The sequence below is a fragment of the Ostrea edulis genome, chromosome 6 (genome assembly GCF_947568905.1).
Source record: "Ostrea edulis chromosome 6, xbOstEdul1.1, whole genome shotgun sequence".
NCBI lineage: Eukaryota > Metazoa > Mollusca > Bivalvia > Ostreida > Ostreidae > Ostrea > Ostrea edulis.
In genome coordinates, this window is record NC_079169.1 from 18,313,158 (window position 1) to 18,339,479 (window position 26,322).

Below are 26,322 nucleotides of genomic sequence, written 5' to 3' on the forward strand. Positions count from 1 at the left end.
GAAAAGCCAATGACATGGTGCATTGCGAGTACGATATTGATTATCATATTGCGTAATTTCGGTAGGTAAACCTAGTCATGTGAATAGACTCGATATCCAACAGTATTGTATGAATAGCCACGCCAAACAGACGTCCAATGATGGAAGCAGTCCTCAGTGTTAACCTGGTTGTGGTTCTGGTGTCCGTGACGAGTGTGTTAAGCCAGGTGGTACCCTGTGATATCAACACGTCAGGACAAACTTGTTTACTGGCCGAAGGGTTTGACGATTTCCAGCTGGCGACCTGCGCTTCCAATTCCGTGTTGGAACCTACCGGATTCCAATGTGAAAACAAATGTACAGCTGCATGCTGGCATCTGTGTATGATGGAGAAATTTGGACAAAGAAATGGAAATGTTGCTCAAAATTGTTCTTGCAAACCTTACTTCCCGGCGCTACCTTCTTGGTGTTACAAGGCAACGGGGCATTGTGCGTTTAATGTCAACTGCACTATCCAAAAGTATAGTGCCTGCGCCCCAAACCAATTGCAAACTCCCAACTTTTACAATAACTTGTGCAAGATATTGAATGACTTTTTCCGATATCTGGACTGTGAAACCAAAACTTGGCTGGATGGTTTCAGAAAATGTGTACAACAATACCTGATTGATAATGTCCTCAACACTATGGTGTCTTGCGCGGATCTGAAAACAAAAGGAGAGGAAGGATTTTATATCTGTATACGCAGTAATTATGGCGGGAGAACTTTTTGTGACCTGCCAAGTGAAGATGATAAAAATGACATCAAAGGATCCATGAAAGATCTCCAAACCCAAGTAAACAACTTTTTTCCAGATTTTAATGTGACCGCTGGTATGCAGTACTTGAATTGCTCTGGGACCACGCCCTAGCTGAGGAGTGTATTTCACAGCTGTGATTTGTCACGGATTTTAAATGTGGTGTATATCAGTAAGATGAAAAATTAAAGCAATGATATTAATCAGAAGTATTCAATTGCACTCCCTTTAAAATTTCTTTTGGATATTTTTTAAATAAAAGTACCAATGTACATGTGTTGTGTTTAGGAAACGTAGAGTTTTTTCGCCACATGAACCACACGAAACGTATTTTTAAAATTTCATAAAACTCCACGGGACTTCAATCTTACCGTGTTACTGAATGGAATTTTGATACGAATTTGAAGATTCAGCTCTTAATCAGAAAGCAGGAAATTAGCATGGATGCCAAGGAAGGAATTCGTGACAGACATGTGTTTTAGGAATGATAGATATTCACAAATTCCGAAAGTTATTGGTTGGATTTCCACTGTCCTTAACTGAAATATTTTTGTTTGAAAAGATATATCACTTAATAGAGCTTGGTAATCTGACACCCATTTTTGTGGGTTGGGTACGCGAGAAAATGTCTTATGCACCCTGAGATCGTACGGTTTTGGTTCTGCTTCGACAGTTTTATATCGTAAAGAACTTGCCGTTATTACCAGCCAATTAGTTAAATTAAGCAACATGCCAATATGCTGTATTTTTTCGTCTGCAAGATATATTATCATCATTTTGTCAATGAAATTTTAAAATTTTTGGATAATATCGGTAATATTTAAATTTCCAACGTGTTTGCCTTTTATATCGTTACTGATTATAATGGTAGCCATTTTCTAATGAATGTGATGCAGTGGTAGACGATACTCGTATTGATCTTGATAAATATGCAATACGTCTATATTCCGACAAAATGAAATATAATGTAAATGCGAATAAATGTCTTAGATAACAGGAATTTCTTCATTTATTTGTCACATTATGCAGGATGTAAAGGTCGTACCCTGCCATCTATAACTGAAATTACAACAGTACAACAGAGGGACCCCAGTACATGTAACATTAGGTAACCGTCACAGAACCATGGACATCGTCTTCTTTAGATATAATTTAATCAAATCTTTGAAAAATACACAAATATAATAATATAGTGTATCTGTTTCTGAACCCACACCCCCATAAGGGTATGTGTATACCCTTAGGACAGTTCTAGTCATGGTTTGGTATTTTGAATTTGTATTATTATAATATGAAAATGAGTGCAATGTTGCATATCCCTATCAACGGAACAGCACCCCACCCACCCCCACTACCGAGTGATAAAAAAAAAAATAGAATACACTACTTGAAGTGTTTTTGATCTGAACATATTTTATTGTATTGTACATACAAATAGACTGGATACAAGTTCTTAATGGCCCTGTCCATTAAATACAATGTATTTATAAAATAGAAGGCTGTCATACAAACATTTTAAAATTCAACTATACAGGTATTTTGAAAATTATATATACTATTCAAAACTAGAAGTTTCTGGTATGCTTTGTATTTGCTGTGTGGTAATGTACACATTGATTTAAGCGCTGCATCAGCTGTATGCTTAAAACTCGTTTATTGCATTTTCATACTCTTTAAATCCAATTGAAAAATAAATGGAAGAAACTTGAAAGAAACCCCCCTGGAATGGCAGTAAAAGGTGTAACGGACCGATCACGAAAACTTATTTAATGGCTCCTTAAAGCACCCCATATGAAGTATGATTTCACCATCAAAAGCTCTCAGTTATTTTAAATGAATTGTTTGTTTTTTATGAATATCTAATAAAACATGCCTAAAAGATTCAATCATACGTTCTAATTCTTTAAATCAACAAATATTTATGAAAATGATAACGGTTATTTGTTCATTTTTTTTTTTTTTAAATCTACAGGTAGAATTTTCAAGAAACATGTCATTTGGGAACAAGATATATTAGACAAATCTATTTTAAAATGAAACTGAAATAAAATAACCAAATTTCAGAAATGTCGCCATAGATTTCAACCAAACCAGAGAGAAAGGGCACCGGTCCCGATCGAAATAGTTAGAAAATTACAAAGTAATCAAATTGCTGCTAGTTTTATCCACTTCTCATCAAGAAATGAAATTTGCTTTATAAAATTTAATTCGTAAACCATTTTACAGATTAAAATGTCAGCTAAGATAACCTTTTATAGAATTCCGACCGGACTTGGTCCAAATTCGAAAAATCGCAATATTTCTGAATTTCTTTTTTAAAATATATTTGTTTAGTATATCTTTTTTTTTAAATGACACATTTTTTGAAGATTTTAGTCGTAGATTTAAAAAATATTAACGAATGACGATTTTAATTTTCATTTTTTTTTTTTTTTATTTTAAAAAACAGAACGTCTATCTGGGTTTTTTAAAGGCATTTTTATTATAGATATTCACATCATGCATCACCTCACAGCAAACTTTGGACTCTAAAAAATTTTATTTGCAAACAAAACGCCTCTTTCATCATTCCGGAAAACACCAGAAAATTCATATATAATAATTGAGAGATTTTATTACTCTTGAGATTGGGAATTGAAATGCATGTAAATAAAATTTTGATGTTATGTGCCACCTTAAACTAAATCAGCAAGTTAAACATCACTGACTAGGATTACATGAAAGTATATCAGTGCCTATATAAACTTTAATATTTTTGTTTTTAAGATTATATTTCAACATTTTTACGCTATATTTTATAATTTTATTTTTAACAGTTTTTGTTTTGACAATTCCGTGTCTATTTATAATTTGTATTCTATATTTTTATGCTATATCTTATAATTTTATTTTTAACAGTTTTTGTTTTGACAATTCCATGTCTATTTTTAATTTGTATTCTATATTTTTTATTTTAAGCAATGTTAGCTCTTTATCTGAAAAATTTATGTTGTTGTAAAAATGTTATTATGGAAATCATTTTTTGTACGGGAAGACATTGGTGTAATTTTACTTCATTCAGAGCCTCTGAATGGGTTTTCTAACACAAATCGTAATAATGAAAGTTCATAAACCTTATTTTTCCCCCGTTTATAATTTTACATCATTATATTTTTAAGGAGGTTTAACGTTTAAGGATTCCATTTTTGTATTTTATTTGTTTTTATAGTTTATAATTTCAGTTTTAAATGACTGAACGTGATCAATCTCTTTAACTAAGTTATTTCTAAAAAAAAAAAAAAAAAAAATGATAATTATTAATGGCAAAAAGTTACATTGTGGGCAACCGAGATGTGTTCAAGTAGATTACGGGCGTATGCTTTGGGCCTTATCATGATGATTTCCGATAATATAATAATATCAACTAGATAATAAAATCACCTTATAATGCAAGTGTCCCGGATTCAATCTCCAAATCGCGATGACGGCCGTTCAGCCCACTTATACCCAGCACCCTATGCACAGGAACTTTTTGTTTGTTTCACGGGCCGTCAAGAATTTTTCACTCATATTGAGACGTCACCAGCTGTAAGTGAAGTACCACATATGTAGACCTATCCGGAGGTCCGTGTTTGCCAAACTCTCTACTTTGTATTGCTTATAGGAGTTGTGAGATGATCATTGTTCGTTATCTTCATCTTTTATCTAATTTTGTGTATTGTGCCTAGGCGAAGTAAGCATCCCCTGTCGACCGGTCACACCCGCTGTGAGCCCTATATCTTGATCAGGTAAACGGATTAACCCGTAGTCAAAATCAGTGTGTCAGAACGGCCTAACAATCGATATGAAACATGTCAGACAACATTTGACCCAATGATAGGTTGTATTAGCAAACTAGATCGTTATAACGACCATAGAATTTGCGAAATGCTGACTTTAATCGAGAGTTGTGAACACGCGTACAGTGGGAGTTATATTCTACAAATTTTCCTCTGAAGACTTGCTATAAATTATACCATCGAGGAGGGACCATTGAAGTTATAAATGCTTCATTGCAGTTTGTTTTGTTTGTATAATTTCCCTTCTAGGCTTTGATTTATATTTGTAAAAGAATTTTCTATATTGATATTAAAAAGATGTCGGTTGACAAAGTTTTGACAATATTTTGATGTGTTTCAAATATCAGGGAAGAACTCAGAAAACTATGGTTTCTTGTTGCATCGCTGGGTTTTGAGTTTACGTGTTTTAGACACATAATTTGTTGAAAATTTTGCACATCATGTAGGATAGTGTTGAATAAATCAGTAATTGTGTAATTTTTTTCATGTTTAGTATAAATATATTCTGAAAATTTGACTTTTGATGATTTAGAGTAATTTTGGAGTGGGGGTCTATTTTTCATAAGTTGTTTAAAATTTCTTTGTCTGAAGACGAAATTGCAAACAAGTAATTGGGAATGAGTTTAGACAAGATACTCCCAGTGTATGTGTGTTCGGCATGCCCCGGAACCATCAAACGAAGACGAGCTCACTGTTGATCCAAGTCTCGCTTTTATAAAAGGAACATTTAGACGAGACTAAGATCAAAAGTTATCTCGTTCGAGTCTCATGGTTCCGGAGCCAGTGGTTCTACCATTTAGAATTCTGAAGAAATAGACACCACAACTGATAGTGTATTCATTATCTACAATTCTTGCCATTGTATTGACATATTAATAATGAAGGTTACCAATACATGTAATTACACAGTTAGAGTTCTTGTCAAACAGAATGCAATCTGGCAGTGATATTGGTGTAAGCATGGAAGAAACCTTGAACATTACAATATTTCCTTATCTACTATGTAAAACTTATACGGTACCAATTTTGATGCACCAGATGCGCATTTCGACAAATAATGTCTCTTCAGTGATGCTCAAGCCGAAATTTTGGAAATTCGAAATAACAATAAACTTGTAGGAGCTAAAAGGAAAACTAGAGTGCCAAAAACTGGAGTCAAATTCATCCAAGGATAAGAGCTATGCATGAGGGAGACAATCCTTAATTTTGAAATTAATTTCTAAATTTTATCCCAGCAATTAAATATACATCCGTATTTTCAAGCTAGTAACGAAGTTCTTGGCTACTGGGCTGTAGAGACCCTCGGGGACTAACAGTCCACCGGCAGAGGCTTCGACCTAAGGGTCGTAATGTAAAACTATGTTTCTCAATGTCATTGAGTAAAATTAATGTGTGTCGTGTGGCTTTCTCCTGTCGATTTCTGTAGTTGTTTGAGTGTAGCCAAGACTTTCACCTTCTGAGACGGCTAATTTGGGTATATCTCTCTAAACTTAGTTTCCATTTACATTTGCTTACTCCTCCTAGGCACCTGGTGTGTCCAGGGGTCCGTGTTTGCCCAACTATCTATTTTGTATTACTTATAGGAGTTATGAGATTGATCACTGTTCGTTATCTTCGACTTTCACCTTCTGAGGCGGCTAATTTGGATATCTATCTCTAAACTAAGAGTTCCATTTACATTTGGTAGGTTCTGCGCTATCTTGTCTTTTTGATCATGTCTGGTCAATGTTGGTCTTAAGACATTGGAAGAAACTTTCAGCAAATACTATGCATTTTTGTGTCATGGGTAACAAGTGGACCAATTTTTAATCATATTTGTTGATTTTGTCTTGGCCTCGGACATTAATAGTTTTATCATCTTGTCATTCTTGCTATCTTTCAAAAGTTATGCCGTTGTGGGACCAAAGTGATCCACAATGCTTTGTTTCCATCTGGAGATATGACATTTCGATGTTTCGAAGTGCACACTGTTCGTTTTTCATTATTTTATATGTGGTATTCTAGTCATTACACGACAGGAATTATTTATATCAGCTTGAATTATATAAAAAAAATGGTCGGATTTTATTTGTCCTACAGCCAGTAACAGCTTTGTCGCGTCATTGCGTCCAGTGTATGATTTGTGTTAATGTGCTGTTATCACTGGTTGGCCAGTAACAGCTCTGTCGCGTCATTGCGTCCAGTGTATGATTTGTGTTAATGTGCCTGTTATCACAGATTGCTGATCACCTTATTGACATTATAGAACGTGTACTTCCCTTGTGTGTAGTCTCAGTGTATGAATTTATTTGTACTTTGTTTTGTGTTTCATAAAGCAAAGGAAAATACGCCGTCTGACACCTGATCTCTTGAGAAACACCCAGACGAATAAGAATTAGTTTCACCTATTGCATAATTGTGTTTCTCTTATTGATATTGCCTGTAAAACAAACCGAGCTCCGTGACGAGCAGTTCTTTGTAGTAATGAACCTACACCACGTAAGGAAATAGTTTCTTTATTACTGTTCATATTTTCAAACAATTTAAGAAGGTCATACAGAATGTTTTAGAAAAGAGGCAACCATTTCTTCTGCATGTGAACTTTGTTCCAAAAGCCTACAATGGGCGTATTTTGTATCAATTGTTTGATAACAACTACAATTTTCTTTTAATAATAAAATTTAGAAAAATTAGCTTCCTTCTATTCATTTTTATAATAACAGCAAATTTTTAATTTTCAATGCGTGAAATTTACGTCAGTACATTTGTTGAAGATGTATCAACAAATTAAATAATAGTCGTCTTTTCTGTATCAAATTTATGTACATATAAGGACAATGAGAAATACATATTGTATTCAAAGGAAGAGAGTGGCGTGTAAAACGTTGCAATATTATACAAATCTTGATTTATATTCGATAATCCTGATGTTGTATGCGTAAATCTTGGTTTATATTCGATAATCCTGATGTTGTATGCGTAAATCTTGGTTTATATTCGATAATCCTGATGTTGTATGCGTAAATCTTGGTTTATATTCGATAATCCTGATGTTGTATGCGTAAATCTTGGTTTATATTCGATAATCCTGATGTTGTATGCGTAAATCTTGATTTATATTCGATAAATCATGATTTATATTCGATATCTATGTGCGACAATTTTGAGAAATATTCGATAATCTTGATATTTATATGCTATAAATCTTGATGTATATTCGATATTCATGTTATTTACATTCGATAAATTGAAACAGATTATCGAATATGAAACAAGATTGTCGAATATATATATATATAGTAATTTTTTTATCAAATATACTTTAAAAGATTTCAGATATGAATATCAAATATACATGAAACTTATATACATATACATGTACATGTATATATATATATGTATATCAAAATTATCGAATATAAATCAGGATTTTTGCATATAAATATCATGATTTTCGAATATAACAAGATTATTGAATATGAATCAAGATTTCCTCATATAAATCAAAATTTGTATTCTATTGCAAAGTTTTATACGCCATAGACAAGGACTTTTAAATCAATTACGGAAGTGGATATATACAGGCAATAAATGCGGGAAAAAGACAGGACATTGATATTTTTTTAATAGGTAAGTAAGTAAGTAAATTTTATTAAAGGTGTCAAAGAACAAAGGAAAATAATTACAGGTAACCTATAGTCTGTTTTGTAATAAATCACAGGTAATTTGGTTTAGTTTTAAAATTAGGCAGTAAAATTCCATTTCCAAAAAAGAAAGACTTGAGATTAATTCTTTATTTTTATTATTATTATTTTTTTTAGAAAATTTAAGTAACATATCAGTCTAATAATGAAACGCATACAGAAATGCATGTAAAAGGAACACATCAGTCTAAATGAATGAGATGAGATGCGGCATCTGTATAGTCCATCACTTGAATTTCACCCCGGCGAAATCTTTCCTTAAGCTGCCGAATCCGTGTGTTTAACTGCCTGTATTTCCTCTTTTTTGGCCGGATCACTCCTCCAGCAGAAAGTTGGATGATTTTGGCATCATTGGCTGCTTGTTCTTTCTGAATGAGTTGGATAAACACATAGATATTCGGATGAGGGTGTCGACACATCCTATTCAATTTGTTGTGCCATCCTTCTACGGCATTTGTCGTTCTGGGCCCATCATTGTCAAAGTGGTTCCAGTTCGTCAGATGCCCTTCTACCCATTTCTCAGTGACATAGTCCTTGAAACGTAGGACATCCTGGTCATCATCGTCATTATCTTCCAGCGCCTGAAACCACACATCCTCCACTTGGTGTTCAGGAATCAGAGGGTCTGAGAGGGAGAACAGCTGCTCTTCTCACGAGGCGATGGAAGTCCTCATCATCCCGGAATCGCACGGTTAATCCACAGGATTGTACTTTTCTCCAGATACACTGAGTAAAGTGGAAAAAACATCCCTTGATTGAAGCCCTTGGGAAGTTGTGATGAACTGCATTTCGAGCGGCGATCTCAAAGTCCAGCAGCCAACTTTCTGGGGTCAACACAGACTGGAGTCTTCTAGCTGAATCCTTCAAGAGACTGAAAAACCGATTGTAAGTGTCCTCACTCTTGTTAGGCAATAGTCCATAGATGAGAGGAAAAATTGTTCCATTTACATTTCCATGAAGAGTGTACAGCTGCGTGAAGAATCGTGTACATGAATAGAATGTCCCATCACTGAAAATTACCTCCGCTGCACACAGATGATTTATGTTGGTGTCGGTTGCACAGATCATGATTCTGTGTCCTTGCGCATCAGTGTCATCACGCAGAAGAAACCTTTCACCTGCCAAGGTGTTGATCCATGGCCCATGGAGGTTGATGTCATCTTGTGATGTGGGTAATTTTGGAGTTGTCTTGGCACGGGCTCTATAAAGTTCAGACTTGGAGGCCTGAAAGGTTGGTATCTGTAGAATCATATCCACCACTGAATCATCACATTCAGCATTGCGTAGTCCTCCTAATTCTTCATCATAAATGGTGGGGATCGCTGTTGCTTCATCTCGGCACCTCTTCTTCACACCACTAATAAATGATTCCGCAGCAAGCCCAACGTAGTCATCATCATGGTTGTGTTGTCTCCCAAATGACACGATGATGTTGGTTGTTGTTAGAGTTGCTGGACACTGTCTGTCAACGCATCTCCAATAGGTTCTGTCATTATATCTGTTCCGGACAGAATACTTAAAGCCACCATAAAGAAGAAAAAAATCCTCCTCTACCATTCTCTAGAAAATCTACCCGTACTTGAGCGTTAGCCATACTTCAGAAAGTAAAAGCCTAATAGCCAACCAATGAGAGGGTCACACTCAGGGATCATAATTGGTACACGTATGCTTTTTTATCTGGTTTATCTGTACAATTATCTTTATAGATTTTATGTATTGATAATGAAAAAGAAAGTTGTACATGCATTTTCGTAATAATTTGTCCTATACAAAACTTAATTTCAGGTAGTTTATCTCATAAACTAGGAGAGAGAGAGAGAGAGAGAGAGAGAGAGAGAGAGAGAGAGAGAGAGAGAGAGAAATCATATTATTAGAAATTGCTATGATAAATCATATTACAAATGTGATAGAATGAAAAATTGTAACAAATACTGGGCTTATTGTGTGAAAGAAAAATAGTTTGAGATTGGTCTAGGGTAAATATTTGGTGTGAACAAGAAAATGCTACATTTGATTTGGAAAAAATCGAGTTATATAACTCAGTTTAAGATTTAGTTAATTCGTCTTCAAAGTGTATATTGTTTACAAGCATGTCATAAATCATTTTTCTTTACAATATTACCGGTGTAAACATATACATAATGATTAAATGCATCTTATTCATATTGTAAATTTGACACTTACTCGTATGTTTTATTTTGAGTCAACCTGCCCTTTGTTTACATGCACATGTACATTCATGTACTACATATTCATAGTGTTTACATTTTGTAACATGTGTGATCCAAATTATTTCAATTGCATGTACAATTAGTAATCATTCCACATTCCAGTTGAATCATTTTTTTTTAAGGAACATTGTTCATTTCTTGTTTTGCACGCTTTTTCTGTCAAAACGTGATTGCCATTCGTAAGTTACAAAATGAGAGAGGAATTAGAATAAGTGCATATGCACTTGTTTTCCAATATCAGCAATTTCATGCTCTTGTCTCTCTGAAATAAAATACAGTTTACACTAAACATAGATAGATAAGCATATGTTAAACCACCAATCACTACACAATTACATGATCTTATCCTTTAAAAATATACTTATATTTGGGTTTTGAGAGAGAGAGAGAGATGCATACAGTCATTATCTAAAATATTAAAGGTACATATATATTGAATTTATTTTTTTTTAAATAAAAAAACAAACAGTCAATGAAACAATTGATTCCAGCAGGTGTCAAACAAATCTTTTTCACCATTTTTATATGCAATATGTCTTTGAGTTTCATAAAATGTATTCATTAGCGATATCGCAACATTTACATTCAGTGTCTTCCCTTTACATCTCATAGTATACATGTAGATATAATATTTCAGCCAAAGAACAAGATTATTTTGTATAGTTTTCTTTTCATCCAAAAATAAAATTATTTTTTGTTATTGATATTTGAAGATTGGTCTTATGTTCAAAACAAACTTATTTTGAATAAGTATGAGTTTGAAGCTAAAATTTAGTTCAGAATTCTGTATTGAAACTTAAATTTGTACACCTCTAAACAATGTCATTAATATATTAAATCATTATTTAAATCTTTGTTATTTCATATTGATAAGAAGAGATATACTTATGATTTGATTTCACAGGCCTGGCTGATTATTACAGGTAGTTAGTCTGAAACAGACTATACCCCAGGACCACTCAGGTGTGAAAATCACAGTTTTAGCTAAGTGGGAATAACAATTTCAGAATTTTAGCTAAGTGAGAATGAACCATTTAAAGTCGGCACTGTATACAAGTAGCAACAAATAACGAGAAACCGACTATCACAGACAAAATAAAATATCCCTAGGTAAGCATGCAGAAACACATATAAACATATTTACACGCATACTGTATATATAGCCAGTTTCAGAATTAAATACAAATTAAACAAAAGTCTTTAACTATAAAATTTAAGCATTAAATTCAAACCACAGCATTAAGAATTGTTAAGAAGCACTAAGTACTTCGTTACTAGCTTGAAAATACGGATGTATATTTAATTGCTGTTATAAAATATTCATTTCAAAATTAAGGATTATCTCCCTCATGCATAGCTCTTATCCTTGGACGAATTTGGTTCCACTCTTTTGGCAGGCTGTTTTTTTGGTTGTTTTTTTTTTGGCTATATTTAGCTCTAAAACTTCATAGTTATTTCAGATTTCAAACATTTCGGTTGAGCATCACTGAAGAGACATTATTTGTCGAAATGCGCATCTGGTGCATCAAAATTGGTACCGTATAAGTTTTACACTATAACTGTTAAATGTAAAATAAGGAAAAATATGATAATGATAAAATAAATAATATATAGCAGTTTATAGTAAATAAGTTACAAGGTATACAAACAAAAAAGGTTTAGGAAGATGAAATAAAAAGGAATCTTTCAAAAGACAGAACAAAAAATAAAAATTTAACACAAAGTAAAAATTGGTGGTAATGCAGATGAAAGGCTGCAAAATTTTCATAAAAGGAAACGGCAAACTAAAACAGTATATAATATATTGAAAAAAGAGATTTTCATTCAGCCATACACCTCCACACCGTGTACTCGACAGGAGCTGCATCTGCAGTCCCCACCCCTCCATATGTCTATAAAAGTTCTAAATTGATTGAAGGGGGAGATTTCCCTTAAATGGTTGGGTAAGGAGTTCCACAGTGTGGCTGCTGCTGAAAGATAGAGGACCATGTTAAAGTAATGCACAAGAAAAAAGCTAGAGTTTATAATGCCAGCCAAAAAAAGAGGAAATCAAGACTTTTGAATGTTTTCCAGATGTCAAGATAAACTTAAATCAATGTAATGCATTACCAGTTTCCCAGAACTTCTGCTAACATGTTATTTTTTAGCAAAGCTTTCCCTCTTGACAAAAGAAATAAATTTAAGCTTTAGGGACAGCATATTATACTCTTATATGTATTAAGCATTGTCATTAAATTCTGAGTAAACGAAAACTGCGATTAGCCATTCCCACCTTATAGAAGTACCCCAGTCCTTGAATTAAACACTTCTCAAGATGCTTGTACTCAAATAATGGACTTAGCCTTGTATGGATGGATTTACAATGTAATGACAAAACGAGAAATTTCTTACAACGCCATATTGAGCGTAGTTTGTTAAAATGAAGACTTGTAGTATTGTCTTGTAATCAAATTATACGGAATGACTTTGATTTTGGGGGCATATCATGCGATATAACATGGTTTACGTCAGTATATGCATTTTAGCTCACCTGAGCTAATGGTCAAATGAAATTTATCCGTTGTGTGTCGGCGTTGTAAACTTTTCCCAATTTCACCTTCCCCAGAACCATTGGACCAATTTCAACCACACTTAACACAGGATATCCTTGGATAAAAGGGATTCTAGATTTTAAAGGAAGGATGGTATCCCCTTCCACGAGAAGATAATCAAGAAAAGACAAAAATAGGTTGGGGTCATTTGAAATCTTCACAAGAACCACTGGACCAGAAAAGAGGAAGTTTGTGTGGAAGCTTCCTGACATAATGCAGATTCGAGTTTGTGCGCAAAGCATGGCCCTCAGGGATAGGGTGGAGCTAGAATAGGGGATCACAGTTTTACAAGGGGACATACAGGAAAAATATTTTTAAAAATTCTCTCAAAAGCAGGCGCATAATTAGTCATAGTGCAGATTCCAGTTTGTTTAAATGGCCACCAGTAGTAGAATGGGGCCACAATAGGGAAACAAACTTTTATATGGAAATATATCGGGGGGGGGGGGGGGGCTTTAAAAATCTTGATCTCAAGAGCAACAGGACCCTGATTAATTATAGACATAGTACTAGTAATATGCAAGCATTGTCAGAAATGCAAATCAATTTGTTTGTTCTATAAATTGGGGATATATACAATGTAGTGAAAAGTCTAAAAAATATTCTTATGAAAGGTGAAGATCAATCTCATAACTCTTATAAGCAATACAAGATAGAGAATATGAACCGCTAGGCAAACATTCTCGGGTAATAAAGAAATCGTGGCACTGGATGATAGGGTCGTGCTACAGTAGGGGATCAAAGTTTTACATGGAAATATATGGGAAATTTTCTCAAGAGCAGTGGAGCCATGGATAGTCATATTGTACTACAGATTTAAAGTCCCTTTATATCATGACCGGGGGGAGGGAGGGTCGATTGGGGCCTCAATAGGGGGTCAAAGTTTTGCCGAACAATATATTGCAGAAAATCTTTTTAAAAATAATATTGTATTGTATTCTCATGTGAGAATTTTATTGTCATAAAAACATATATATTTGTTAAATTATTTCGTTTTTGTCATATAGCCATGGGTTGTAGCACCAATATAGTAAAAAAAAAAAAAAATCCCCCAAACAAAGTAAGTAGTAAAGCTTAGAATAAAAGCAACGGTAATAAATTCAGTAAAATAAATCCATTCATCCCAGTGTCAGATAAGTAGCTATGTCAGAAAAATGGTAATGTTTGTGATACTAAAACCATTCATTATCATTACACCCTCCTGCACTGTGATCTTCACAAACAGAACAAAGTAAAATAGCCCCATGTTTAATATGACAATACCGGTACATTTTATTTGCATTGTAGGCCGTGGGAAATTTAATTTTAAAAATCAAGTGGGAGGGGGCAACTATCGTAATAACTGCAGAACTGTAGCTCTCTGAAAAAATATTTTGACATAACAAAGAGCTACAGTTCTACCCCTTATAAAAACCTTCGATTTACGGCGCACAAAAAGCTGCGCACGGTTGAGGCCTTATATCGTTGTATTCTTGAGTTGCTGTCTCATAAAGAGGGTGTTGCACCGAAGCGGGAATTTTCCCTAATCGGAGCTCTGTGTCAGCACTCGTGACGTAGAACTGACCTTCATTCATATTTATACTCATTGCGTATTTGCCATATAAATACCTGAAGGATTCCCCAGTACTAGGGACAACCCCAATACATTTTATGTGTCAATACATTATACATGTAGTATAAAGATAATTTTTGAAATCGTGAAAATTAAATTGTCTTCTTTTTTTCTGAGTATCAGATACAATGTATACGGTTACAGGTTACGAGTGTATCAAATATTTAATATTCTGTACTACTACAGTCCAAACGCTCTTATACTCGTATGTATTATTTTCTACAACCAACAAATGGCAACTGTACATGACTCTGACCACAAAACAAAATATGGGAAATATAATACGCATTAATAAAGTTCAACATTATTCGAAGTACACACACCTGTAAAAAATGATTCAATATAGCAATTTGCTACTGGAATACATATAAACTCAAACTGTTTAACGGTTATTTACCTTGTTTGGCCTTAAAGTTTTTCTTCCGAAGTTTTGCATAGTTCACAACCATGCCTTTGTCAACAACTTTCATTCAGAAAAACATACAAGTTCTCGTTAGCAACCTTGACTATTAAAACACAAGTATTGCATGCTGTATTAGGCGTGTTTGTTGGGAGTCCTCTTCACAAACTAAAGAGTGTCCATGTTGGAAGCTTATTTCAAACTCGGCACATGGTAATAAACAGAGATTTGACATGAAACATTTATAAAAACTAGAAGCGTGTTTCAATTAAGAAAAAAAATCTAGATAGAAAACGTAATATGAAAAAAAAAATGTGTTCGTGAGGGAGTCGAACCCAGTCGTTTTAAAAATAGAAAACACTTTTACATATCAGATTCAACGACCTTAACCACTGGACCACGCAATATACCATGAATTTATAAGGAAAATTAACGTACAGGTGAAGTTGAAAATAATACCAGTGAAGTCGTTTTAATTTTTTTAAATTTACAACAACAAAAAATGCCCGCGTGAAAAAAATTTTGAAGCGACAGTTTTTTAGAGGAAAACTCGAAGAACATGTTCATGCTAAATTTATTTTGTTTCAGGGAGGCAGTTTTTCTGAAATTCGGGGATGCCCCTCCATTTTAACGATAAAAATCATATAAACCGCTTATTGTTTGATTTAAACTCGAAATATTTTGGCTAATTTTGTCAATAGACGTTTTTTAAACTTATTTTCAAAAATTATTGAATCAAGAGATACGTTCCAATTGGTTTTATCATATATTTGAATAACTTAATTTTTTCGATTTTTCATGCAGCACCTTTAGGGAAATTAGCATGAGACGTGCAACACCTTCTTTAATATAAACAAATTCTTAACATATTTTCCTACTATACGTGTGTCCAAACATACCTTCAAATATTTATTAAAGCCCCATACGACCCCAAAACTCCCAGCTTTAAATGATTTCGTTTGTTAACGTACATGTATTAGGTAGCCGGTCAAATTCGTACCCTATTGCTGTTGGTATCTATTCATAAAATTCGTTATATGTTATGTATTCGCTTTTCATTTATTATCAATACGAATAATTTATAGAAATTTAAAAAAAATAAAGTTTTTCTAAAGGTAAAATAAGCTCTTGATTCATGAAAATGCTACAAAAGTCCTTAACACTCGTGTGGCAGGGATGGAGAACGGACCAGACTAATGAAAGCCGCATTATCGTGAGTTTAGCTATTTGAATAATTATTATTTAAAGGCACTGGGATGATATATTATTTAAAATATTTAGCTAAAATATTTGTGGGGATATTAGTTCACATCTAGACGTTATTGTGCAAGTATGGAAATTAACCGGGATTCGAATTGACTGGCTACCTAACATGGCTACGTCAACAAACGAAATCATTTAAAGCTGGGAGTTTTGGGGTCGTATGGGGCTTTAATGAATATTTGAAGGTTTGTTTGGACACACGTATAGTAGGAAAACATGTTAAGAATTTTTTTATATTAAATTTATGAGACAGCAACTCAAGAATACAACGATATAAGGCCTCAACCGTGCGCAGCTTTTTGTGCGCCGTAAATCGTGTAAGGGGTGGACCTGTAGCTCTCTGTTATGTCAAAATATTTTTTCAGAGAGCTACAGTTCTGCAGCTACTATTGTAACCTCTTTTGAGATCCTCCACTGAACATTATTTTTCTAAAAAAAATTTCCAATACTGATGATTTAAACTATCAAATGTAATAAAAACCTTGTCCCATTCATTGTACACAATTTGACCTGAACATCAGTGACTTGCCAAATGTCACACTGTGACCTTGTGTGCTTTTATGAACAGTAACCAGGCAAACAATATGTTTCGTTTCCTTGTGGTTATTTCGTTTTTATTTAACTAAAATTTAATTTGCAATTTAACATTTACACGCAAAGCATATATCCCAAATTGTACGCAGCACTCTGGGCAGATAGGAAACCGATAGTTCCTGATATTTTTATTTTATTTAAAAAATTTAGTTCGCATATTTTTGGTGCCTCCAACTTGCATTTCCGCCGGTTCAAATCTAGGTCATTACATCAAATCAAGAACAGTGTAGGGGAGAGTATTGTACTAAAACACAGGTAGAGTATTCATCTTTCTACTAAGATGTATTTAAACCTGTGGATTTATTTTTCTAAAATATTTGAAAATGAAATTATTCGATACGGGCAAATATTTGTAACCGGAAAAACGACTGACATATGGCAATAGATTTTAGCATCCAAGTAAAATCTTTTTTTTTTTTTTTTTTGCATTAACTTTTCGTAGATAATTAGCATTGAATAGGAATTCCATTAACTAATTTCTGCTGTTGTTTTCGGCATATACATGTACTTCATCAATATATATTTTGAGAAGAATTGGACCCATTATCTACCTTTTCTCACTTGTTTTATCTCTCTGTGTATTGTAACAATAAGGAAGTGTAGGACACCAACATTACTTCCTTTTGAGATAAAATTAGCCTCATCTATCTCCATCTAAATTTAGTCTGTGTATCTCCACAGCACAGTCAGTTATATATCATCAACTTTATCTCTGGATCCCAAGTTCGAATCTCGCACCAGGTTTACTGTTTAAAGAAATTTAAAAACTTCTAAATTTTGCATTGTTGGGACAAATCTTGAAAACGTTTAAAACAGTGATTATATTTATTTTCCTATTGAGATGCACTACTTTATCTTGACGAAGTTGAAAGTAATTTCAGCGTGTTTTTGATTGACAACGCCTACTCTGATGGAGAATTCGGTTAGCAAAAGGACATTTTAATTTTACATTGATTGTTTATTGACAAAAGGATCTCTATGGGTAATAGGTGCACAAGATTTACAACATACAGGTAAGTGGTGGATGACGGTTTGATAGCAATATAGTATACTAGGTAGATCATTAAAAAATAAATTTCTTCATTTTCGAATATACAGGAGGGTATTATTTATTCTTCTATTTCTTGCATATTACAAAGTGATCAAGATATAGGACTGACGGCTGATGGCGGATGTGACAGGTCGACAGGGGATACTTACTCTTCCTAGGCACCTGATCCGACCTCTGGTGTATCCAGGGGTCCGTGTTTGCCCAATTCTCTGTTTCGTATTGCTTATATGAAATACTGAGATTGATTACTGTTCGTTATCTTCACCTTTCAAAGTGAACGTTTGTGTTCTCTTCCATGCAAGTTTTTGTTCCCTTCATTTTTGCAATATTCAGTGAAAGTGTAGAACTTCGACATCGATCTTTTTTTTTTTTTTTTTTTTTTTTTTTTTTTTTTTTTTTTTTTTTTTTTACACAAAATGAATGTCGACGAACTTTCAAAAACATCTAAACTTTATGTAAATGCGTTGGTAGGCCGTTGATCCAAAACTAAAGATAATTGTTTAACATTACCAACTTGTTGTTTTCGATATTTCCAAGAGTTGAATGATGAAAGTTCATTTCTAATAGTGCTTACCCAACTTGTACAATTTTGTTGTTTTTCATACGCACATAGCATTTGTTTATAACATGTTTGAAGAATATAGTAAATGACACTGATTTCATAGCTGCAGAACTGTAGCTCTCTGAAAAAATATTTTGACATAACAGAGAGCTACAGAGCCACCCCTTATACAAACATTCGATTTACGGCGCACAAAAAGCTGCACACGGTTGAGGCCTTATATCGTTGTATTCTTGAGTTGCTGTCTCATAAATTTAATATAAAAAAATTCTTAACATATTTTCCTACTATACTTGTGTCTAAATATACCTTCAAATATTCAATTAAAGCCCCATACGACCTGAAAACTCCCAGCTTTAAATGATTTCGTTTGTTAACGTACATGTATTAGGTAGCCGGTCAAATTCGTACCCTATTGCTGTTGGTATCTATTCATAAAATTCGTTATATGTTATGTATTCGCTTTTCATTTATTATCAATACGAATAATTTATAGAAATTTAAAAAAAATAAAGTTTTTCTAAAGGTAAAATAAGCTCTTGATTCATGAAAATGCTACTAAAGTCCTTAACACTCGTGTGGCAGGGATGGAGACCGGGCCAGACTAATGAAAGCCGCATTGTCGTGAGTTTAGCTATTTGAATAATTATTATTTAAAGGCACTGGGGTGATATATTATTTAAAATATTTAGCTAAAATATTTGTGGGGATATTAGTTCACATCTAGACGTTATTGTGCAAGTATGGAAATTAACCAGGATAAAATGTGAAATTGATGACTCCAATGTTCCTGGTTCTATTATTATTATTACACGAGCAAGCAAGCATTGGGTTTTCTACTGAATACTTCTAGAGTAGGAGTTTTGCGCCCTATAGCAAATTGCCAAATGATAAGTTAGAAATGTTTGATTGTTATGTCCCTCTTGTTTTGAAATATTATGAGTTGGTTACACATTGTAATTTAAATCTCTCAGATTTGCATGAATTTTTATATCATTAAGAGCACAATTAGGGGCCCCTGTCATCCATAGTTCTTTCACTGAATGGTGCATTGTGTTATGACTCTCTGCATTGGTTTCCGTGTACGGTGTTAGTATTAGTAATCCCGTGGTGATCCGGGTTAGAATAGGTCCTCAGTACACCTTGCTTGTCATAAGAGGCGACTGAATGGGGCGGTCCTTCGAAAAAAAACCGCGAAAAAAGAGTTCCCGTGTTACTGCAGATGTGGCACGATAAAGATTCCTCCCTGCTCAAAGACCGTCAACGCCGATCATAGGCCTAAATTTTGCAGCCCGTCACTGGCATTGGTGACGTCTCCATATAAATGGAAGTTCTCGAGTCGGACGTTATACAAGATACAATCAATGAACTATCTACACTTGAATTTGTCTCTATATGCAGATGCCAATGACATGGCGAAATCAAAGCTAACAACATGCACACCCGAGGAACTTCAAGATATCATCACAGCGCCATCTGGTGGACTCGAAATGTTGCCTAGCAACGCTTATGATGAAGTATACCCTGGACTTTACATAGGAGAGGAGTAAGCTGTTATCTCGTTTTTCTTAGAATTGATTTTTGTCAGTTATATCCATTCTATATGATGTATTTTGTGCCTAGTTAAAGTATTGTTTACGAAACGTTTTGTTTTGATAAATCATATTTTACTTTGAAAAATGAATGAAAGTGCAATTTCAGTCACACTTGTATACTTTGTTGACTTTTAAAGATAATCTTTTCCATCAGATCTATCGGGAAAAGCCGAGTCGGTCTACGGAATCTGGGAGTAACTCACGTGGTGAATACCGCCATGGGAAAGGGACAGTTCTTCGTCAACACTAACCACGTGATGTTTCAAAAAGTCGGTATTCAGTTCTATGGATTTGAAGCCATGGATATGATGACCTTTCAGCTTACACCTTTCTTTGAAAAGTCGGCCGATTTTATCGATCAAGCATTGAAGGAAGGTGGTAAGTTTTATATTACATGGGATTGGTGTATTTGTTAACTTATATTTTGTATGTTAAAAATTAGTACAATCACGGGAACATAAAAATTAAAATTTGATCTTGATTACCAGTGCAGCGGTTAGAACAGAAAAAACCGAGTTTACATAAACGTCCAATGAAATGTCTTAGTTGAAAAACCTCGTAATTCTTACGACTGTAGTTTTTTATATGACAAAGTGACCTCTTGTTGACTTACGTGGATTAATGTCATTCTAGTCCTGTGATCCTCTGCACAATGCAGTGCACTAATGTAGGCCTATAACAAAATGTAATATCCATATCAGTGAACAATATACAATAAATCATACCCGGGGCAAAATCATAGGTGTGACGTAACTACAACTATTCGAAGCCAGGTCCCGGGAATGTTTACACAGGTGTTCAAGCGCAACTGAGTTAACCGGCTACGAGCGATTGAACCCGTCTGACCTGACCGACACATCTCACCCTACTTAAATGTCTTTACACCCCGAAGACAACAATCTTTATCCCTTAGCAGGCATTTTCACCTGTAAGATCCAGGGGCTGGTCTACGGCACCAAATGCAACAGCACGGGAGGAAATGCAACGGACCAAACTGGGGTTCGAACCCGGGTCTCTTGAATTTTTAGTTAGGTGCTCTATTAACTGAGCGATACTGCCACTGGCGATCGAACCGATGCAACTATTCAAATGGTTATCCATACATATTCCATTGGTAAAGGCTGTTTTAGGAGCGCATATGTTAGGGGGTGTCTGTTTCCTGTCCTCCTTAGATTGTCCTTTTTATTCATTTCCAGTTGTCAGTATTAGTCCAAAGCATAGATTGGACCCCCTTGGGGAAAAAATTACATGAGATTGAACGGGTTCCCTTGGGGAAAAAATCTAGATCCTTTCATGTATTGCGTGTACTTGCGCTCGTCCTAACGTTAGCATAGACGATGTATTAGGTTTTAATAGTCGATCCAAATTTAGCGCACCTGAAACGAAAACTCAAGTGAAATTTTCTGATCAAAAAGGTGTGTTCGCATTAACTTTTCGTATTTTTTTTTGTATTTTTCTCCTAAACTCGGAGTCTCCAAAGCCAATCTCAACCAAACTCGCTACAAAATATCCTTTGGTGAAGGCAATTTAGAATTGCTCAAACGAAGGGTTATACCCCCATTCCAAGAGGAGAATGAAAATTCTGAAACATTATTGCACATCTATAGAACACCACCAATTACATTCTAAAAAATGAGTTGGCTACTGCATAGAATGCAAGAGTGCTGGGAACCCGGGTTTTGGTCGACAAGAGGTCGGTTATTTTTATCCCCAATCATCTTTCAAAAGACGATTCAGCTACTGTGTAAATTGTAAGAGGAGTTCTGGGGTCCAAGGTTTTTAAAATACGTTTAACGACTCCGCCCTCATTTGGGCCCCAAGGTGAAAATGAAAATTCTGAAACCTTATTGCACAGTACACTACTAATCGTCTACAAAAGATGATTTGGCTATTGTGCAAAATGTATGAGGAGTTCTGGGAATCATTTTTTTTTTTTTAGAAAAAAAGTTTTTCGACCCCCATTTGGGCCTCAGGGTGAAAATGAAAATTCCTAAACCTGTACTTATTGTATATCTACATGTAAAATGTATGAGGAGTTCTGGGAACCATTTTTTTTTTTTAAATCGTTTATTACCCCCACTTTGCCCCAAGGTAACCTTGATGTATTTCTAAAGAACACCATCTGTTGCATTCCAAAGGATAATTTGGTTAAGTAGTGCTTAAAATAAAAGAGGCGTTTGAGGAAGATGAAAGTATTACAGACGAACGAACCGACCAGGGTAACGGTTATTTACCCGAACTTTAATTTGGAAAGTGCTAGTATAAATATAGATCTGCATTACTTGGCAAAGTTATACAAAACATCTGCGGGTAGCTAAAGTGCAGATTTGTAGTATGACACCTTGGGCTAGAGGGCGGTGCAGGAGAGATCCAGAAATTGCCTGTGAGAATCTCTGAAGTTTAAGGCTTTCAGTATGGATTTTAAATTTGTTACAGTTCATTACCATTACGTGTTTTAATAATATTTGATGTTAGCTGTCATTAATGCTGTATTAACATCTCCATCAATTTTATTCAGTTATCGACATGATTCGAAATGAAATGATTAATTTCCTTATTTGTTTATGATGAAGGTAAAGTAATGGTCCATTGTAAAGTCGGGGCCAGTCGATCAGCAACCATCGTGTTAGCCTTCCTGATGATTAAACGTCACATGACTATACAAGAAGCTGTGCGCATGGTCAGAGCTAGACGAGAAATAGTGCCAAATGACGGATTCCTACAGCAGTTATGTGAATTCAATGAAAAGTTGCATCACGCTGGTCATTTTGCCGCCAAAACGGATACCACATGCAGCAGCTGATATACACACAAAGCGGAGTCGGATTTCACACACAGTATATATATAGACTGTAGTAGTCTTCAAAAAATTGAGATGAACTATGAATACTTTTACACGTGTCTCCTAAGTAAATAACTAGTCTACACTACTCTACACTAGATATTCAGTCAAATTAGCTGAATGCAAGTCACTTATCGTGACCCCATTTTTATAAGTCTAGAGTGGTTTTTGACACGACATAGTATGTCCGAGTAAGATTTTTCGATTCATAAAACGATTTATTCCCTTTCTACCATAACAGATCAGGGGAGAAGAAATGGTGTGAATTTCACATGGCTGTCTTGGGGGTACCGGTGTCTTCCTGACTAACTTACTACTATTGTTTCTGTAGACTTGGCTTAAACACAATTATTTATAGGCGTTCACTTGTTGCATTAGGGTAATGAAAATATGTCCTTAGACCTTAACTGTCACATGTATGCTGTTCACAAATTCAGAGATGAAAACTGCAAGTTCAAATGATCCGTATGTTGCATAAAAAGTATGTAAAATGTATGTATTAGTTACAATTATTTGTACCACTATAAGTATTAGTTACATTTACATTTGGTTTGCATGACTATCATTGATAAGTGGAATGTTTAAAGTGGCGGATCTAGAGGGGCTGTTAATGGGGTGGCAACCCACTTCCACTTTGGTTAAACATTTATTAACAAAAAAGTCATTTTTTGCTTGTATACGGGGTCTTCAACACCCCCTCCCCATTTTGGGCGGTAAAAGTTAAAAACTTGGGTCGCACCCCCCCCCCCCCCTCTATAAAATTTTCTGGATCCGTCCCTGAGTTGTAAGACGTTTATTATCCATAGAAATAGAGATGTTCAAAACAACAATGTCCAGTATGTCTAGACCACCCTTAGATACTGTGCGTGTATACATGTTCTATATTTGAGATGAACTATTTCGTCTTGGTGTTTTTCTGATAACTTTTTTTAACATCTTGTAATAGCATGGTTATGATGATTGTTAGCGCCACAGAACACTTATAATTCTGGTATGACTGTCATTTCTGTTGAAGCTTGTATGCAATGTTAGATCTTTGGTAAAGTTTGAATCAAGAGGAAGATAAATTAGTAGTTTTGTTTTAATATATGTTTTATAAAACAAAATAAGAGAATTTGAATGTGTTGCAGATCAAGCTTAATATTCTAAACGGTTGAAATATACATGCGTTTTTGTATCTGCATGACAATGTTTCTCGTGCATTTGATACATACTGTACAATTATACTCGTAGTCTATTTTTGTATTCTGTACTTCACTTAAACATGTTACCAAATAAATCTGGTAAATTCCAAGTCTTAATATAGGTCATCCCTTTACAGGAAATTCAAAGGTGTCATCTGGTAGAGAAAATTCAAAGGTGTCATCTGGTAGAGAAAATTCAAAGGTGCCATTATGTAGAGAAAATTCAAAGGTATCATCTGGTAGAGAAAATTCAAAGGTGTTATTATGTAGAGAAAATTCAAAGGTGCCATTATGTAGAGAAAATTCAAAGGTGTCATCTGGTAGAGAAAATTCAAAGGTATCATTATGTAGACTTCATGTTCCTAATTTTGTCAATCTTGACTCTTACATAACACATGAGAAATTTATCTTTAAAAACATTCATGGGGGGGGGGGGGAATTCTTTTTGGAAATAATTCTTTTTGAAATCGTTGAAATTCCTACACGGGTTATGACTTCCCAAAATAATTTTCACATTGAGACATCACCAGTTGTAGGTGAAGTTGAGTGCCACAGCAGTTAGGCTTCCCTAACGTGCCAACGCCTGTCGAGGTATGAGACCATGATTTAAGGTCATAATCGAAAGACCCGTGATTCTCTCATCTAAATCCCGGGCGTGTGTTTATGAATATTGACTGATGCATGGTGCCCAAGGAGGTAGCAAGTTAATTTTCTTGATGACGCTGTACTGTGACACGAGACAAAGTTACATCGGAAAGACCCATGTGTTACAACGCACTTTAATACCAACACACCTTGTAAAAACAAATTTTGCACGGCTCGGTCAATTTTCTTGAAGCTTTCGAAAATGATAGATAAATATTTGAACCTTGATATTTGATGATGACGTCACTTCCGGATCTGAGATTTAGACGTTTTGTGGATTTGGGTAATTATAAAGCCTGGCTCTGCTAGAACCCTACGTTGATTAAACTGTCCGTCCCTCCGACCGTCCGTCCGATTTCTTGAACAGCATTCCTTTCCCTTGACCAAGTATGAAATACGTCATCAGGAGAGACGCCAAGGATTTGTGAGTGTAGCACGTGTATTTCCTACTGCAATATGTAAAATGAAATCCTGACATCGACTTGATTTAACATTAACGTGTTTTTCCTACTGCGATATATAAAATGAAATCCTGACATCGACTTGATTTAACATTAACGAATTTTAGCTTTTTCATACAACTACCACACTTTAGACCCCTTTCTATATTTATGGTATCACAGAGTTCGGACCCAAAACGGGCTTAGCCCCTGTGGTTTGTCTCTAAGCGTAAGGGAAGTTTATTATTTTGTATTTTACATGCTCCAGTTTAATTTTCACCAATTTCACTTTATATTGCTTTAACATTTATACAGAGTAGACGCACCGACCGTGAATTTAAACTGCGTGAAAACGAAAATTGACAAGAAGCCATTAAAATAACCACGAGAAATATAGAAGTATAATATACAGTTTCAATATCGCACATGAAGGCAGTCTGATTCTCTACACCCGGCGTGGTTCAATTTACTGTATTTACATTCCAGTGTTATAGCCTTTGATATTTCTACAAGTTGTGATGACAGTCATTTCCCCATGAATTTGCTGCTGCCGGGAATTTCGACAAAAAAAAAAAGAAAGTAAAATTTAAAATAAATTCCTTTTTAATGTACATGAGGGAATAAATGGCAACGCTTGACGCCGGCACGCTTTTTAGAAGTTGCTAACGCACATCATGAAGTGTGCCCGCATGAAGCAGCCCAATTCATGTCCTCATGCAAAGTGAAGATAACGAACAGTGATCAATCTCATAACTCCTACAAGCAATACAAAATAGATAGTTGGGCAAACACGGACTCCTGGACACACCTGAGGTGGGATCAGATGCCTAGGAGGAATAAGCACCCCCTGTACATTATGTATTGACAAACAAAGATATCTATTAGAGATCGGTCGGAGAGATGGTAATCGGTTACAAATTGTTTAACCAATTAACCATAAAATTTGGCAAAATATCTACATTTCGATATTTTGGAGGAATAAAATAGCTGATAGGTACAGAGCTGCAGAATTGTAACTCTCTTAAAAATTACTAG

General features: G+C 34.8%; 1 protein-coding gene, 1 long non-coding RNA gene and 1 pseudogene across 2 annotated transcripts in view; 1 reads left to right on the forward strand and 2 right to left on the reverse strand.

Moving 5' to 3' along the window:
* Positions 1–24,312, forward strand: LOC125645812 (uncharacterized). The gene is made up of 4 exons (XM_056141752.1): positions 1–750; positions 19,983–20,127; positions 20,331–20,554; positions 22,750–24,312. The coding sequence occupies exons 1-4, from the start codon at positions 138–140 to the stop codon at positions 22,977–22,979; spliced, it is 1,212 nt and encodes a 403-aa protein (XP_055997727.1). The 5' UTR covers positions 1–137; the 3' UTR covers positions 22,980–24,312.
* On the reverse strand, positions 8,151–10,270 carry LOC125645807 (uncharacterized; annotated as a pseudogene).
* LOC125645825 (uncharacterized) overlaps positions 23,922–26,322 on the reverse strand; it is a 12,444-nt gene continuing 10,043 nt past the window's right edge. Inside the window, exon 3 of the long non-coding RNA XR_007359455.2 lies at positions 23,922–25,296. This is a non-coding gene — a long non-coding RNA (uncharacterized LOC125645825). The remainder of the gene's footprint in view (positions 25,297–26,322) is intronic.